This window comes from Pelodiscus sinensis, chromosome 1 (genome assembly GCF_049634645.1).
Source record: "Pelodiscus sinensis isolate JC-2024 chromosome 1, ASM4963464v1, whole genome shotgun sequence".
NCBI classification, from domain to species: domain Eukaryota; kingdom Metazoa; phylum Chordata; order Testudines; family Trionychidae; genus Pelodiscus; species Pelodiscus sinensis.
The window spans coordinates 1,048,503-1,066,249 of NC_134711.1; the positions used below are offsets into that span (position 1 = coordinate 1,048,503).

The 17,747-nt window shown below is 62.4% G+C and overlaps 1 protein-coding gene across 1 annotated transcript; it reads right to left on the bottom strand.

Moving 5' to 3' along the window:
• Window positions 1-1,104: 1,104 nt before the first annotated feature.
• On the bottom strand, window positions 1,105-17,739 carry LMF2 (lipase maturation factor 2). The gene is made up of 14 exons (XM_075924330.1): window positions 17,582-17,739; window positions 14,192-14,445; window positions 11,457-11,485; window positions 10,826-11,022; window positions 10,235-10,413; window positions 9,555-9,693; window positions 7,921-8,055; window positions 7,383-7,488; window positions 6,319-6,415; window positions 5,402-5,584; window positions 4,877-5,045; window positions 4,071-4,182; window positions 2,622-2,733; window positions 1,105-2,248 (listed from the first exon to the last, which is right to left on the bottom strand). Exons 1-14 carry the CDS (start codon window positions 17,673-17,675, stop codon window positions 1,898-1,900), a joined length of 2,157 nt encoding a protein of 718 aa, XP_075780445.1. The 5' UTR covers window positions 17,676-17,739; the 3' UTR covers window positions 1,105-1,897.
• Window positions 17,740-17,747: the final 8 nt, after the last annotated feature.

Sequence of the window (17,747 nt, forward strand, 5' to 3'; positions counted from 1 at the left end):
GCCGGGCCTGGCCCTGCCCCACAGAGCAACCCCCACAGGACTCCAGAGCTGCTGCAGCCCGTGCCAGCCAAGCACCTTCGAGTTTGCTCCTACACCTCCCCCCCGCACCACCCGGCTGCTGCAGGCCTGGGGCCCAGCTCCGACCCCTAGTGCCCCGCTCAAAGGAGCAGCGTCCAGAGCTCAATAAACCGGCTGTTAACAGGCGGGGCTGGTCTGTCACCCGCATGCTGCAGGGCCCCAGGCCTAGCGCCACAACAGGGCTGGGCAGGCTACGAGGGGAGGGCAGGAGGGGGCTACTTCACCCAGCCCTGCCAGTCACTCCACCCCTACTGCCCTCACCACCAGCTGCCTACCACCCTGCCAGGGCCAGGCTGAGCTGGAAAACAGGCCCCCAGCTGCTAGCCCTGCCCCATGTCCCTCCTGCACCCCTTTGCCTGGGCTTCACTGCTCCCCCCAGCAGTGCACAAGCACCTGCCCTCTACCCCCCATGTCCTCCTTCCCCCCCTTGCCCCTCTAGGCTGAGGCAGGGCCTCATGCAGCTTGCCCCCCCCCCCTTGCCACACGACCGCCATCAGCTCTGGGGACGGAAGGGGCCATGGGTCCAGTGCCCAAGCCAGGCCCACGCATCATGCTGGTGGCTAGAGCTGCAGGGGAAGGCAGCCCGGCAGACGGGAACAGGACCCAGAGGCCGTGCCCTGAGGGGTGGGGTTCAGCCTTGGGGCTGGCAGGGGAAAGCATGAGCACCTGGCCCTGGTAGAGTCATGGGCAGGTAGCTGTATGGCTGGGGGGCACTGGCCCTGAGACATTCTGGAGCCAGGCTGGTGCCAGGGCCACACGTACTCCCAGCCCTGCTGGGGGGTAGAGCACACACAGGTCAGCCTGAGCCTGCCACCCTCCCCCCAGCCCCATGGCCAGGGCCCTAGCCTAGGCTCTTGGCCTCAGGCGAGAGGGGAAGGGCAGGCGTGCACACCACCCATGGGGCCCTGGGGGTGGTTACAATCCAGCACAGGTACCATGAACCAGCCCTGCCGGGGGAGGGGGGGGGGGGGGCAGGCTGACCTCTCTCTCTCCCCCCCCCTCCCCCCCCAGGAAGGGAGGCTGGGCTGGAATGTCGAAGGCTTTTATTTAGAAAGGTGCAGGAAAGGGCTCCGCTCTGCTTGCGGCTGCCGGGAAGCGAGTTCCAGCCGGGCCCAGGGCCCAAGGGGGCTGGGGAGAGTGGCCCCTAGCCTGAACGCGCTGAGCCCGGCCCTGGAATCCCCGGCAGCCCAGCGCAAGCACAGCAGCCCCCCGGCCCTGTGGGCGGGGAGGCAGCAGGGGGAGGGGACAGGGTGGCATGACTGCCACACCGGGACCCCACTGCTGCCCCTCACCCCAAGGGGAAAGGCTGGGTGGAGCCAGAGCCTGCAGCTCATTCCAGCTGGACCCGGCTCCTTGCCTACAGGCATCAGCCGGAGCCCCAGACTTCTCACCTCACCCCATTTACTGCCCCCCAAGGGGCTGGAGCTGGGTCAGCTCAGCAGAGCCCCAGGCCCAGGGAGAGAGGGCGAGGAGCCGCAGGGGGCAACGCCAGCTCCTGACTCAGCAGCAGAGCTGCTGGCTCCCAGCAAGGCGCTTGCCCAGTGGCAGGGACCGGCCGAATGAGCCGAGGGCTTGGGGGCAGCAGATGCCACAGCTGGGCCAGGCTGCAGGAAAAGGAGGGGACTGAGCGCATGGGAGAAGCCCAGCCCAGCATGGGGCTGAAGGCTGCTAGGCCTGTGGCCGCAGCCACCACCCTCCATTTGCCATCTGGCTACGGGGAGGGGAGCGCCGGGAGGAGCCAGGCAGGGCGAGAGCAGCAAGGCCAGAGCCAGGAGTCCAGAGCGGAGCCATTGCCGTCAGTGCCTGGAAGACAGGGGGGCTACTTCTTCTTCCTGGTGCTCCGCAGGCTGTCAGAAGTGGTGTCTCCAGCCCCTCGGGCTCTGCCCTCAGCCTTCTCCTCCGCCTCCTTCTTCCGCACCTGCCCGTTCTTCTCGCCCGCATGGTCCCCGTCCCCCTCGGCTGCGTCCGGCCGCTTGGAGCCCTTGTGCCGGCTGCTGGGGGCACCGCCCAGGGTCCTGCTGCCCAGTGCGCGCAGGAGGCAGATGGTGGCAGCCGTGAGGTAGAGCGACCACACCACGGCAGGGCCCGAGTAGGGGCGGCTCACCTCCCGGATGAGCTGCAGGGCCCTGGGCAGGAAGGTGTCCGGAGGGCGCTTCAGGGGAGTCTTGTCCTGCACAGGAAGAGAGGGGAGTGCAGAAGCAGCCCCACAGCCAGGCTGCTGGAGAAGCCCCCGCCCTCCCCTCTGGTCCCTGCCCTGGGCAGACAAGCCTCTCTAGAGCCAGCCCCACGAAGGGCTCCATTCCCCCATCACCTTTCACTGAAGCGCAGGGCGGAGCACCTGGTCTTAGCGCAGGGCAGGAAATGCCCCGGCCCCACTGCCATGGGCCCGGAGGACGCGCTGCTCAGAGCGGCTTCCGCAGCAGCCAGGCGGTGCACGTGGGCGGCCCAGGCGTGCAGGCAGCAGTACACCACACTCCACCCCCCGCCGGCAGCCTGCCCTGCTCCCAGGAGGCCCCGGGCACGGCCCAGTCTGCCACTCCTACCTTCAGCCCGTACTGACTGAGCATGGCCTCCAGGTTGGGGTCTCCCAGGAACACGGTGGGGTAGAACTCCTCCACGTGCCGCCGCCGCCACCACCACTGGCGGGGGAAGGCCCTGCCGAGAAGGGAGAGGGGCAGCTGTGCTGAGCCGTCCCGGGAGAACCCAGCCCTGAGCGGAAGGGTTCCTGCAGCTTCCGTGCTCCGGAGGGCTAGGACCGCTGCAGCCATCATCTCCCACCCATAGGTGGGACGGGCACCAGCACCCGGCCCGCTCCAGTTACATTATTCCCCACATCTCCTGCCTGCAGCAGGGCCAGCCCCAGCCCCCCAGCGCTCTCATCCAGTCTGCACACGGCACCTGGCCGCCTCCGCTTTCTACCCTGCTGCCGAATTTCCAGGCAGTGGCTCAGGCAGCAGGATGCTATTGAAATGGCTCCCGGTCACGGTGCTACCCCGGCAGGGGCTGGAGCCACAAGCCCTTTAAAGAGCCAAAGAAATGCCAAGCAACAGCCAAGCTGCGAGCCCCTGTGTGTGTGTTTCATTCCAAAAGCCTCTGGCCCCAGACAGCTCTGGGGGGAGCTAGTCCACCCCAGAAGGGCAGGGCTGGGAGGCCAGCTTGTACCAAAATTCGTTAAGTGGCCCCGTGACAGTTACTGCCCACTCTTGGGCTAGACAGGCTGTGGCCCTGTGCCGCCCCAGGGCTGACCGTTCACGTAATGCCCTGCCCAGGCACGTGGCTACAGGTTCCCTCCAGCACATAAGAACGGCCGTACTGGGTCAGACCAAAGGTCCATCTAGCCCAGTAGCCTGTCTGCCGACAGTGGCCAGCACCGGGTGCCCCGGAGGGGGTGGACCGAAGACAATGATCAAGCGATTTGTCTCCTGCCATCCTTCTCCGGCCTCTGACAAACAGAGGCCAAGGACACCATTTTATCCCCTGGCTAATAGCCTTTTATGGACCTAACCTCCATGAAATTATCCAGCTTCTCTTTAAACTCTGTTCTAGTCCCAGCCTTCACAGCCTCCTCTGGCAAGGAGTTCCACAGGTTGACTACACGCTGTGTGAAGAAGAACTTCCTTTTATTAGTTTTAAACCTGCTCCCCATTAATTTCATTTGGTGTCCTCTAGTTCTTCTATTTAGGGAACTAATAAATAACTTTTCTTTATCGGCCCTCTCCACACCACTCATGATTACGTTGCACTGAAGCCGGACTTCCATTTGCTTGCATCTTGCCCATTTTCCTGGCTTGCCCGGGTCTCTGGAATGCCTCCGTACCCGCCTGCCCCAAAGAACAGCACCCTTCGCAAATTTAGCTTCCTTGCTGCTCACCCCCCTTCCGGCTGGTTTAGGCATTACAAGCCATGGGCATGAGGAGCGTGCTGGGGACAGCGAGCTGTGCCTGGGCCAAGCCAGCTCCTCCTCCCTCCCCGAGAGCCCTGGCGTCGCTCACCCGTCCTTGGTGCTCTCGGTGAACCAGTACTTGTAGAGCTGGGCTCGGATGTAGGCAGGCGGCTGCGCGCTGAATGGGTATTTCGTTTCGTCGATCTGTACCAGGTGGATCACTGCCAGGACAGAGGAGTTAGCACAGGGCCCCAGCACCCCTGGGTCCAGGCTGCTCACCCTGCCCAGGCGCACTAACGCCAGGCACCCCGCCGCTGGAGCCTGGTGATCTCACATTAGGGTTTCTAGCCCTCAGCGCTGCACAGGGAAGCTTGAAGACCACGGCTCCCGAGCAGCCAATGCAGCAGCCTTGAGCGGAGCCTGGGCCGAACGCGCCAAAGCGAGTCAACTCCAATGACAAGGCAGTTAACCCCCCGCCCCGCTGCTGGGGGAGCCTAGCAGAAGGGGCATGCGCTACCCCTGCCAGCCACAGGGCTCACCCCAGGAGGCCCCTTGCTGCCATCCAAGGGAGCCTGGCTTCCCAGGTTTGGGACTGCCTTAGCACAGGCACGCTCTGGCAGCCCTGCCCGACACGGGGGAGGCAGGGCAGGAAAGCAGCAAGACACAGAGCTAGCCAAGGCGGCTAAGAGGTAAGCAGGGACTGGCAAATAAGACAGACTGCCCATGTCAGCCCCGACCCACAGCCCCGGCCTGCCCTCAACCCGCAGCGACTAGCCTGTCGCAAGGCAGAGTGATGCCTGGGCGGACGGCATCAGGCGAGTTAACCGGGTGAGCGGCTGAGTGCAAGGTGAGAGCACCGCCCCAGCCCAACCCAGGACACGGGGCAGCTGGGCGAGCACAGCCCCACGGCCTCACCGTCTTTCTTGCCCTGCAGCAGACGATAGACGAAGCTGGTGAACCAGGGGCTCTGACTGTGGTGCCCCAGGGCCGCAAACCACATCTGCCAGTCGAGGCGGGGCTGGTGCGGGATCACCACAGGAGGGGCGGCGCTGACGTTCCCCGGCTTGTACATGAACTCGATCTCCTGCAGGGACAGAGGGGAAATGGGGAAACCGGTCTCACCCCATGGGGCTTGCGCACTCTGGACCAACCAGACAGCAGCACTGACTTGTCCCTAAATGCAGCTCCCTCTGGGGTGGGACGCAGCAGCTGCACCTCCAGAGCACGTCACTCCGGTTAAAGCCCCTCAGACCTGGGATCCCAGGAGGGTACTACTACTGCAGGGAACAAAGTCAGCCAGCTCTGCCAGGCACCAGTGGGGCGAACGAGGTCTGTCAGCGGCTGGGAGAAGGGGTAACCTCCCCCTCTTCCAGCACCTCCCCCACATATTCCCCCCCTTTGGGGAGAAGCTACAGCAAATGCGCGAGATGGGGGTGTTACCGTCCATTTCTCCTTGTCGTAACTTCCTTCCACCACCACCTCCGGCCGGCCCCCGACCCCCGTCATCCGGCGGAAGAGCCCGTACGAGTTCACCAGCTGGTAGCGGTCAACAGCCCCGAACATCTGGTGGATGCCGGGCCACAGCTTTCCGTTCGACTCGTACTCAATGTAGGTAAAGGGGACCTGGGAGGCAGCAGAGAACGGGCCGGCTCAGTCACCCCGTGCAACTGGTACAGGGCGGGGAACGCAGCAGCAGGCTGCCTGGCCCTGCCCAACCCAGGCCACAACACAACCCTGGCTGGCGTCCGCAGCAGTCAATCCCCAGGACTTCCCACCCCGAGCCCCGTGGGGCCAGCACTGCACAGGGCAGAGTGCCAGGCAGTGCTGGGAAGATGGAGCTCTGCCGTCACCTTGGGGCATCACCGAATCACTCCTAATCTGCCCAGCCACAGTCTGACTCCCTGCTCAGGGCGGGCCACATGCTGGGCCACATGGCTTTTCCCAGACTCCAGTCAACCCTCCTGCACCAATGGCCCTTCCAGAATTGAGGCTGCCTTAGAGACAAGCCTGACCAGGGCGGCGCTCCCCCCGGCAGCATTCACAGGTGGTTCTGCCCTGCTGCACTGGCATGGCCCTCTGCTGCGCCTCAGCGTGTGGGCCTGGATCCAGGAGCCCGAGCTGGAGGCTGCAAGGGGTAGGCAGCATGACCCAGTCCCCAGGGGGTCCTATTCCGCCCCCTCCCACATACCCAGGGACTCTCCTGCCTCAAGGCACAGCCTCAGCCTGTATTGCAGCTGCTGCTGCTTTCCCCTGGAGTGCCCAGCCCCCTGCCAGCTCGGGCTTCGGAGAGGGTGGTGCGGGAACCGTATTAGCCAGCCTCCACAAGACAATAGACTCTCACCATCCTGCCCACTCACCAGGCTGACAGTAAACATTCCCACTGCGGCGGCAGCAAAGACAGCCCATTGCAAAGTAGCCCAGAGCTTCCAGGGAAAGCCCCGGACGCAGGCACACCTGTGGGCGAGGGAGGAGAGGGAGGTCAGCGGACGAGGCCCATCCCCCATACTGAAGGGCAGAGCTGGGGAAGGGCTGCAGACCCTGTTCACCCATCCGTTGCCAGCACAGCCATTGTGTAGCATGCAGCAGGCGAGCTCTCTGGAGTGCAGGAGCTCACCAGGGCCTCTCCCCGGCCCCAGGAGGGGCAGAGGCCGATGGGCTCTCCCACAACACCCTGCAAGTGAACGCAGAGCGGCAGAGATTCCTGCAGCCCAGCGAAGTGCCACAGAGATCTGCACCCACGTGCTGTGCCATGCCAGTGCCGACAGCGGCGCAGCCGCCCCGAGCCAGCCTAACCGCAGGGAGAGTGCAGACAACCGGAGCTACCTCGGCTGGGGAAAGACCCTGCATGGCCTGAGGCGGTGGGCAAAGGGGTCAGCACACCTGTGCCGCATTAGCCCTTGAGCCTCCCTGGCAGGACTCACCCAGGGCAGCCGGCAGCCACAGCACTGACTCGGGGCCTGACTGCAGATGGTGTGGACCACGCCAACAAGTGGGGATGTTGCTAGTTAACCGGTGAGACTCACCCGTAACAGGCAAGGCTTTTAACCAGTGCGGCCCCCTGCCAGCCGCGTCATCTGTTAGCCGGTTCAACTGAAAGCTTAATTAAACCGGATTTTACATCCCTACCAACAACCAGGCTCCTGTCCTCAGAGCCGGAGCCGTGGGGATCCCAGAATTGCCCCAGGCAGACAGCCTGGCCCCCTGAGCAAAGGGGTGCCAGCTCCCTCCATGTGCCAGCTCCAAGTCATGTGCCATCAGCTGTGCATGGATTGGTGCCCTGTTCTGCCCCTCCCTACGGCAGGGAGGGACAGCTTCCTCCAGCATCAGAAGGGGAGGAGACAGCAGAGGACTACCCCTCAGGTTCGGAGGCACAGAGCCTGCCCCAGCTAGTGACCCTGGCTGTCCCGGGAACGGGACTCACCTGTACAGGGCATAGATGATTTCCCAGGCCAGGGAGAGGAGGCTCAGTCCCACAATAGGGAGAGTCACCGTCTTCAGCCACTGGATGAAGTCATGGTAAGTGAAAGCTGGAGGAGGTAAGAGTACAGGAGTCAGCGCCTGGGCAGGGAAGTAGGGGACCCACACATCAGCCCTTCCTCCAGGAAGGAGTGCAGGTCAGACGACCCAGAGGCACTAAGGAGTCCATAGGCAACAAGGGTCGCTAAGCCGAAGGCATCAGGCTCTCCAGGACACATGCCAGCCTTTGCCATCGACTAGAGGGAGAGGGTCTGGCAGCCAAGTGGCTACGCCCCCCTCAGTGAAGCGCTGAGAGCCTGCCTGGATGGTAGCTGGGCCAGGCGCTGCTCAAGATTACGTCTTGCCAGCGTTTCTCCTGGCAGCTGCAGACACCAGAGGGGAATCACAGAAGACCTAGGATAGCAGCTAGAGGGCACATTCAGCACCCGCCTGTGGGCAGTGCGCGCCACCCCACCCTGCAGTAAGGGGAGGAAGCACCGCACCTGTTTTGGATTCAATCAGCTGCTTCTCCCAGTTGAACTGCAGGCCGAAGTCCTGGATGCTCCAGTAGATGAGTAGCCCATAGACCATCAACTCCAGCAGCGTGGAGAGGACAGACACCAGGCTGGGAGGCCAGGCTGCAGGGCAGGGGAGGAAGGAAGAGGAGTTACAAGGGCTGAGTGGAACGATTACACGGTGCTGTTTGCTGCAGTCGGATACAGCAGCTCCAGCAGAAGCAGAGTTGTGCCATGGGAACCCTGTTCAGCTGTTGGCTTTGACACCCAATGGTGGCTGTTTGGCTACCAGAGTTAATGCTCCTTCCATCCTTCAACAGGCATCTCCACAGACCCAGCCGATACCCCAGACAGCAAGGAACTTGCTACCTAGAGCAGGCACTCAGCTGCCCCAGAGAGCCTGGGATCTAGAAACACCACACACTTAACAGCGCTCACATCAAGCAAGGCCTCTCCACCGGAGGAGGATGTTGCATTATGGAACAAGCCACACTAGTAACCTGAGAGAACTTTCTTCAATCCAGAAAAAGCCCTGAGCACACCCCTCTCGGGGTCTTCCCTCACCCACCCGGATAGCAATCACTACCCTGACCCCCATGGGGACCCCCATTCCCAAAGGAAGTTTCCATCCTTATTCTCCCCCTTTCAAACACGCTTCTGGTGACAAGGTTAGGGGCAAGTTCCCTGAACGCCAAGGGCACCAGGACAACCCATGCAAAACCTGCAGCCATAGCTGCACTGCTACAATCAGCACCTCCCTCCCATCACACCACACAGTGTACCTCATCCAGTGCATCACATGCCACAGCAGCTATCATCATACTCCAGTGAGCTCACGGAGAAAAATAAGACAAGACCTCCTGTCACGCACACGGAACATTTCCAAAGCGATCCCTGCGTATCTGCCCTCACAGGAAGCCCGCACAGCCTCTCCCGACGAGGAGCCTGGGCGTTCACACTCAGAACGCTGCGCGACACTAACGAATCCTGAAGTCAGACATGCGAGCGCTGAACCTCATGCCGACAACTGGCGACCTGCTACCTAACTGCAGAGGTGCTGGGCAGGTCTACGCAGAAACCCTGCTGGAGCAGCTGTGGCGTGGACGCCACCAGGCCAACACGAGCCATCAGCATGGGCCATCCACCTCCCTGAGAGGTGGTGCTAGCCCAAGGGAAGAGCTCTCCCATTGGCCAAGCGCTGACTGCCCTGGAGTTAGGCAGGCATTGCTATGTATCTCCATGCTCCCGAGACGTAGCTACGCCAGGTGAAGTTCCCACTGTGGACCAAGCCTGAGCAGCTCAAAGGCATCTCTTGGGCTGAATCACCTGCGAGCGACAGACCATCTCACCCAGCTTCTCGCCATCCTTTTAGCAGACATGCTGCCAACGTGCTTCTCACACGCTAGTCTGTGCTCTGGAGAGACGGAGCCCCCCGAAAGATAACGGGGAGGCAATTTATAAACATCCCAGGCGAGTCTGCTACAGGATCTCCTGTCTGCACAGGGCAGCGCCCCCTTGCCACAGGACAAGCTCTTTGCACAGCACTTGAAAATGCTGCCAAGGGGTCCCTCCCCCCCACAGCCCCGGAACGGCATGGCCGATATCTGCCCCCACGGACTCACCGCTGGCAGGCCGCTTCTTGCTGCGCCCCAACCACAGCCCCACATGCTCGTCATCCAGCAGCGAGAAGCAGAGGACGATGGTGAGCAGGTTGAAGAAGTTGTAGTTGCCTGTGATGATGATCAGCAGCTGGAGCAGGACCTGCAGCGGAGGGCGGGAACTCAGAGCCACAGCTAGAGTCCCACAGGGGCATCCCGTGCAGGCCTGGCATCCCCAGCACCCCCTTCCCTGAGCCCGGAGGGGAGGGGAAGTGCCAAGAGAACCCCCCCCCCCCCCATGGAAGAGTCTTGCTCCTGCAGGGCAGCAGCCCTACACTAGCTCAGCCTGCGGAGGGTTAACAGAGACCCACACGGCAGCACAGCCACCCCCGTGGCTGGCACCAGCAGCGGAAGGGGCAGGGTTGCGGTGTGAGGCATAGGAGGGGCAATGGAGCCCCACTTTGCCAGGAGAAGGAACCATCTTGCTTGTAAGCGGCACCCTTCAGTCTGAGGTGGTGCACTGGCATTTGACTAGCATGAGCCTGCAATGCAGGATGGGAACAGGAGTCCCGTGGCACCCTCTTGGGTGTGCGACAGGAGACCAAGAGCATGCTCTGAACTCGTGGCTCTCACGGGGCAACATGCAGGACAAGCACCGGGCCCGAGGCCTCTTGCCTGTTCCCGCCCAGGGGTGCGGCACGTACCTGGCAGTAGAAGGCGAAGAGGCGGAGGCGGCGGATGGGGGAGAAGAAGAGCAGGGGGACAGCGATCTCGATGACGTACGTAGCCACCACACTGAGCTTCTGGAACCACACGGGGAGCTGGTGGGCAAACCACGCAGCCGGCGTGGGGATGCACTGGGTCTCGTAGTGATAGGTCAGGGCTGGGGGAGAGTGGGAACAGGGCCACAAGGAAATACATTAGGCACAGGCAGGGAAGCAGCCAGGCCAGGCCTATGTGGGGACAGAGGCCAGGCAGGGCCAGCTGACCCACAAGCGGCACACAATGCTTAGTGCTGCCCTACACAGGCCACAGGGATTGCACGGCAGTGTGTCTGCTGGGAGGCCTGGGGCAGGAACCCCTGCCAGTGTCTGGTAACGGCAGCATAGCTCAATGGGCTGAGCACAGGGCTGGGAGCCAGGAACCCTTCCCTCATCCAGGCTCTGTGGCCCACCCATCCTGTAGAAGGGGGCAGTGACAGACCCAGCCCCAGAATTCTGGGGAGGAGTATTTGCAAGGGCCGAGAGAGCAGCCGCAGTGACGCCCTCCCCTTGCCGTGGCCACACCGGGCTCACCTGTGAGCCCCCACCACGTGGGGCAGCGGCTGGTCAGCTTTACCACACCCGAGGCGAACATGAGGCGGAAGAGCAGCCAGCGCATCAGCCAGAAGGTGATGCTGTCGTGTGGCCGCCAGGCAGTGGAGCGCCACTTCAGCAGGTGCAGCGGGGCCACCAGCACGGCCAGGAAGCCTGTCTCCAGCAGGAGGCTGTCCCTGCAGAACACACAGCACCCCGAGCATCAGATTGGAGGGCCAGAGGCTCCCTGTCTGCTGGGGCCAACTGCTCCCCTCAACTGCCCTCGCCCCACGCTCAGCAAGGGCCACAGCGAGGGGACAGCCAGACACCGGACCAAGCAGGATTCCTGCGTTGGATAGTTCCCAGAAACTCCCAGGAGAGGAGGCCTCCCTGACGGCACTGAGCCAGGACAGCAGTGCCTGGGCAGCAGGGATCTCTGCTTCAGTGTGGCTTCCCTGGACTGCGTCAGCACCAGGCCTGCCCTTCTGAACCCCTGCAGAGCGACGGTGCAGCCACACGAGGGGTCACGTCAACGCCTGCAGGATATGGCGGGGGCCCATCCTGCCAGGGACACGAGCTGTACTCGGAAGGGGGAGCAGCCATGAGTAGCTCTGGGGAGACAATCACTTACCACTGGAAGTACAGGAACACCTGCCCCACCTGTGGAGAGAGGGAGCACAGGGGTGTCAATGGGGGACCGGCAGGGCATCGCAAAGTGACAGGCACAGAGAAGTTTGATCACATGACTGCCTCATTCTGGTCCTCTCCTTCCTATCCAGGTGGGAGGGCAGAAGACACCACCTTCTCTTGGGTACATTCCAGGTAGCAATGCCAGTTCCCTTGAGGCAACAGGCCCTGATCCAACTCCTGGGAGCCATGACTAGGCAGTCACTCAGCCAAGAGCTGTGTGGCATAAGGCCCCAGCACAATGCCTGGGCACCTGGGGGTAAAAGCAGAGGGAGCAAGGGATAGGACATACCTAGGTCAAAGCACACCCACAAGAATGAGGGGAGTTAGTGCACCAGCCTGGCTTGTTCCAGGGGGACGGGCTGTCTGGGTTAAGCCTGGCAACCAGGAAGATTATTCAAGGAAGACTCAGGAGGACTAGGGGACTGTGCTGGGATTGAGAGGTTGCGTCAGAACGGAGGGAACCCAGGGCTGGGATAGCAGGGGGCTGAGTCGGGTCTCATGGGCATTTGCAGGTGAATCTTGCTCCACGCCAGCCTGCCCGGTGGCTGCCTCTAGCGCCAGTGCTCTTAGCCTCTCCTGCCCCGTCGCTGTCAGCGTGCTCAAGGCAGGAAGATCAATACTGACAGTGTAATAAGCAGATGCCAGAGACCAGCTCCTGACTCCACCACAGTTGTGGACCTGCCAAGGCTCCACTAGAAGTGCGGGGGATGCAATTGCTGCCACGTTCTGAGTCAGTGCTGCTCACAGGGAGGAGCCCTGCAGGCTCCAATTAGAGGAACAAGGTTTCTCTCCAGTGCCACCTTAAAAGGAAGAGGCAGCAAGTGGAACATCCCCAAAGCCGGGAGGGGAGAGCTGTGGACTGCGTTGCACTCTGGAGAGCAGCACACCACGCACAAGGGGCTAGCTTAGCTCCAAGGCAGGTGGAGGCAAGACGCCCTAAAGAGGCAGAAAATGCCCCCTCCCCCAGCCTTGGCTTGGAGGTCGCTGCCCTGGGGACACAGAGGGTCTCAGAGATGCTGCACCTAGCGGATGAAACCATCAGTTCTGCAGGCAGAGAGCACCTCCCCCTAGGCCCGGCTTCCAGGGAGCATCTGCTGGCCCAGTGCCGGAGGTGGGCCATTCCTTTGCTGGGACAGTTGTCATTTCCCTTTCCTTTTCCTGGCTACACAAGCTGCAGCCAGGGTACTTCACCGCCTCTGCACAGCTGGGGCCAGCAGACTCTGCTCCCTGCTGCAACAAGCGGCAGGGCTCTGTGAGCAGTGCGGGGCTGCGAGCTGAACTGGAGCTGGCTGGCATCGGGCAGAGCCCTAGACGTCAGCACAGAGTTTGGGATGGAGCAAGCCAGCTGCACTGGCTACCTGCCGTGTGCAGGGATACCGGACTCCTAAGAGTGCACGGATCTGGGGAGAGCACCCAGGAGGCAGCGATTTCAACTGATTGGTCTGCCTAGGACCCCAAAGCAACCAGCATCGCTCTTCCCCACCCCACTCTGCAGGAATCACTTCTGCCCGAGAGCCGAGGAGACGCGACTCCTGTCTCTGCAACCGGGAGAAGCTCCATTGTGACTGGAGAGCAGAGCCTGCGATGAATGCAGCCTCAAGGCCAAACAGCCAACACTCACTAGCCAGGCGGCTCTGAAAGATAGCTGCGCTGGCAGGGTTAACTCCGCCATGCTGTCTGCATGGGGATTCAAGGTATACAATACAGCAAGAGTGATCTTTGGCATTTAATTCCCCTGCTGTGAGAAGAGCAGCCATTTACAGGCTGCCAGGATCCCTGGGTCACACCACAAGTTCCTCTATATGGGCACAGGCAGCCCGCAAGCTCTGCAGCAGATTAAGACCCCTACCATGTGCTAGAAAGGTTAGGCAGCAGTCCATACTAGTGTGCCACACCCTGGCCTTAGCAGTGGTGCATTAGCAAAGCTACTCTCAGCTCTCCAAAGCAAGCCAGGTTTGCAAAGAGCTTTGGGGTTTTGCTTTACATCAAGTATATTTGAGGTTTCTAGCTTAAGTAACACTCCTGCTCAGCGCAGGTGAGAATGTGACACAGCCACTGCCCAAGAGGCCACCTCAAGGCCCCCCCCCCCCCCCCCCCAATCACTGGTCCCAGATCAAAGAAGGAGAATTTCAACCCCAAAAGGAGCCGGGGGACATTATGGAGCCACCAGAACTAGGGAAAGGGACGGAGGACTGAATCTGGCCAGAGAGCGCAAGCCAATCCTCATGTCCTGGGCAGAGGGGAGGGAAGAAGACTGGAAAGAGAGCTGGGCTGCTTTAAAAAGAGAGGCGCTAAGTAAGAACGGCCAGGAATGGAGGGAAGAGGCCTGGCTGAGCCAACCCTGCCTCAAGCAAGGACTTTGCTAACCCCCTGCTCTATTAGGATCCAAGGTGCAGAGCAGCAAGGAGCACGCTGCTCCCATGCACCAGTCAGAGCTTCCTGCCCCCATACCTGGAGGACCTGCCTTACTCCCAACTAGGGATGTCAGTTACTAACCTGTGGTCCGCTCCTTACCAGGTGATAGTTACTGGTTACCAGTTAGCCTGCAGCCTGGCTGGGCTCAGGCATCCCCCCCCGCTTAACCCTGTTTGAGCAGTTAGCCGGTTCAACAGGATTTTACATCCCTACTCCCACCCATGCACTGCTCCCATCCTGCCCCCCGCAGTGTTCACACACCTGATAGAGTGAGAGGTAGAGTGCCCAGAGCAGCAGGAAGACGAGGCTGTCCCGCAGGGGCTCAAACACCAGGGTGCCGAAGGAAGTCAGCACACCCAGCAGGCACAGTAGCTCCATGCCCAGTTCCGTGTCCAGCCCCAGGCGTGGGCCAAACCACAGCAGTGTTGGGGAATCCCGCAGCTGCTCCCATAAGCCCTTCCCAGAGACACGCAGCATCTTACGGGCTGGCAGGATGCCATCTTTCCCATAGAGCCCTAGGGAGAGGGGAACAAGAAAGGAAGTTACAACACCTAGCAACCCCTTTGCCTGGTAACTATCTGTCCACTAGACACACGCAGTCCTCCCTCCCAAAGGGGCACCCAATCTGCCTGGGGAGCTAGTCTATCTTGGGGGGAGGTCCCACTGAATTCCACCCTCCCCAGGATCAGAGGAGCACAGTTAGGTCCTGAAGCCCAGCAACAACAGTCAATCTCCCGACTGCAGGCCCTGAGCCTGGAAGAGTGGGATAAAAATACCATGGGAAACATCCATCTGGAGCTCCCAGGGTGAACAGCTGCTTAACGATCCATGTCCACAGCCTCAGGGCTGCCAGATTAAGCCTGCCCACGTGTTAGGAGGACTCTGCTCAGCAAGCAAACCAGGCCTCTGCACAGCCAAGAAGGGGAGCAACGGCAGAAAACAACACGGTGCATATGCCATCCAGGCAGAACCAGCAACATGCAGGGGGATAGCAGCTGGGATTATCCACAACTACCGTAAAGCCCCAAGCACACTGTACTCAGCGTGGCCTGGACCCCAATGTGCTCAAGGCCTTAAAGAGACTTGAAGCCTTTTAGTCTTTGCAGAGCGAGGTCTCTCTTCTCTCAGCCTGCAGGGGACTCTCTTCAACAGGATGTGAGTGACCATTTCAAGGGCGGGGGCCCAAACGCTGCCACAAATATCCTTCAATCTCTAGAGCTGCTCAGGAATCACAGCATGGCGTGGGGGGGGGGGGGGGGGGAGGGAGGAGAGTCTACTCTCCTGGTGGATTTCAGGGGCCACCCTAGATTTAGAGATGCCAACTTCAGAGACCCGCCTGTTACGCCCCAGCACAGACTGGAGTTCAGGAGATTAAAAGCCCTGCTTGCAGTGGCTGAGCGGTTGGTTGGCCGCCCGCCCAGCTCCTGGCCAGCAGTTGGCAGGAAACAGAAAACAGAAGGAAACGGAGAAAAGGCTCTCAAATAAAGTGGTTAAGCAGAGGCCTGACGAATTGGGCAAAGGGAGAGCCCCGCTGAGCAGAACAGTAGCCACTTCCTCTGAGCTCCCATGAAGAGGGCGACGGGAGGAGGGTCTGGAAGAAGGGCTTCCCACAGGAGTGACACAGAAGGTCACCCCTGGGGCCAAGCGCAGCCTGCGTACACAGGTGCAGCTCCCAGGGAGAGTCGCAGCAGCAGCAGGCACGGTGGGGTAAGCAGGGCATGGGTAACACAGCAAGGGGCAGAAGGGTAAAGAAGGTAAAGGCGGCCTGGGAGGGCCCAGGCTGAGGACTCAGTAGATCCTAGGCACTGCTAAACTCAGCTTGCCCCCCCGTGCAATGCAGTCTGTGCCTTGGAAGGGGAGAACAGCATCCTATTCAGCGAGTCTGGATTAGACACTAGGGCATGGGGGGTACTGGCAGAGCAGGGCGACGGGGTCCCTATGAGCACGTAGGCAGCAATCCCCACAGTCGTCACTCGGTCTCTCACACACCGTCCCCACCCCTTTCAGATACCAACCAGATTTGGCCCAAGTGAGACCAACTCCCATTGGGCTTCAGGGGAGCTGCACCTGACCGCATCGGGGAGAGGGGACAGGATTTTATCTGCACTGAACACCGGATCAAGGCAAGTTTCATAGAGTGGCCACGGAGCCATCGCTGCTGAACGAGGCCTCCAGCTGGGGCCCGATTACCCTGCTCCCCTCCCTGCCCCAAAACAGCAGAGTCAATGAAGCGCAAGAGAGGTTTCCCCTTTCCCCACAAGAGCCTTCCTGGTCCCTCCTTATGTCTTGGGCCAGGGGCCTCACGGACCTAAGCCAAGCCTTCCCAAGGAGTTACCAACACCCTCCCATTTGGGATCTCAGGGTCGCAGCCGAGCCCACTGCAGGCACGGCACCCGCACAGCTTGTCTCTCCAGCAGCTCATCTTCTGCTCCCTCATTCCCCACCTCACCTGGAGCAAGCACCACCCTTCCCTTACGCCCCTCCCCCCTCGTACATCTTTCCTCCCCTTTGCCCCAATACCACCAGGTCCTGACACGCAGCCTAAGGGCAACCGCTGAGGCCAGGAGCTCTGCTGCTCAGCAGGAGCTGCTCATCGTGTGTACCCCAGATGAGTGGGCTGAGGGGTGTACAGCAAATCATTACTGGGTGCACGGCCCTCCTCTCCAGGCCAGACGCCAGGGTGAGGAGTCAGGAGAGCCCCGCAGTCTATTGGAAGTGACACCTTGTCAGCTAACCTACCCACAGCATCCCCTGTGCTCCTGGGCGCGGGGCGCCACACCCAGCCCCAGGGCACCCCCCACGTGGGGGAGACCCCCAGCGCTCACCCAAACAGCACAGGCTGGCCCCAGGGATAACCCTGAACAGCCCCCCCAGGAGCCCCTCCCAGGGCCCTGCACCCCCCAGAGCAAGTGACAGACCCCACGGCCCTGCCTGTGCAGCGCTCGTAGCCCCCCCGCACCTCACAGCCCCCCCAGGCCCTGCCGAGCCCCCCACCCCTAGCGCCAGCAGCTCCCTATGGGGGCAGCCCCCCCGCACCTCACAGCCCCCCAGGCCCTGCCGAGCCCCCCACCCCTAGCGCCAGCAGCTCCCTATGGGGGCAGCCCCCCCGCACCTCACAGCCCCCCAGGCCCTGCCGAGCCCCCCACCCCTAGCGCCGGCAGCGCCCTATGGGGGCAGCCCCCCCGCACCTCACAGCCCCCCAGGCCCTGCCGAGCCCCCCACCCCTAGCGCCGGCAGCTCCCTATGGGGGCAGCCCCCCGCACCTCACAGCCCCCCCAGGCCCTGCCGAGCCCCCCACCCCTAGCGCTGGCAGCTCCCTATGGGGGCAGCCCCCCCGCACCTCACAACCCCCCCAGGCCCTGCCGAGCCCCCCACAGCCCCGGGGGGGCCCCCCAGGACCCCCCCACAGCCTCCCCCGCGGCGCTGAGCGTTCAAGGTTCACAGCACTGAGCCCCACAGCGCCCCCCCCCGAGCCTCCCCCGCCCCGTGCCAGGCCCCCCCCCGCGAGCCCCCCCCGCCCCGCGCCAGGCCCCCCCCCCCGCGAGCCCCCCCGCCCCGTGCCAGGCCCCCCCCGCGAGCCCCCCCGGCCCGTGCCAGGCCCCCCCCCCGGCCCGTGCCAGGCCCCCCCCCCGGCCCGTGCCAGGCCCCTACCCGGGAGCTGCAGGTAGAGCGAGGCGAAGGCGGCGAGGTAGGCGGCCCCCAGCCCCCCGAGCAGCAGCGGCCGGGCCAGGCGCGGCTCCCCCATAGCTCGAGCGCCCGACACCGCCCGGCCCGCGCGCACAAGTAGCCGGGGGCGGGGCCTGGGCGGGGCCTGAGC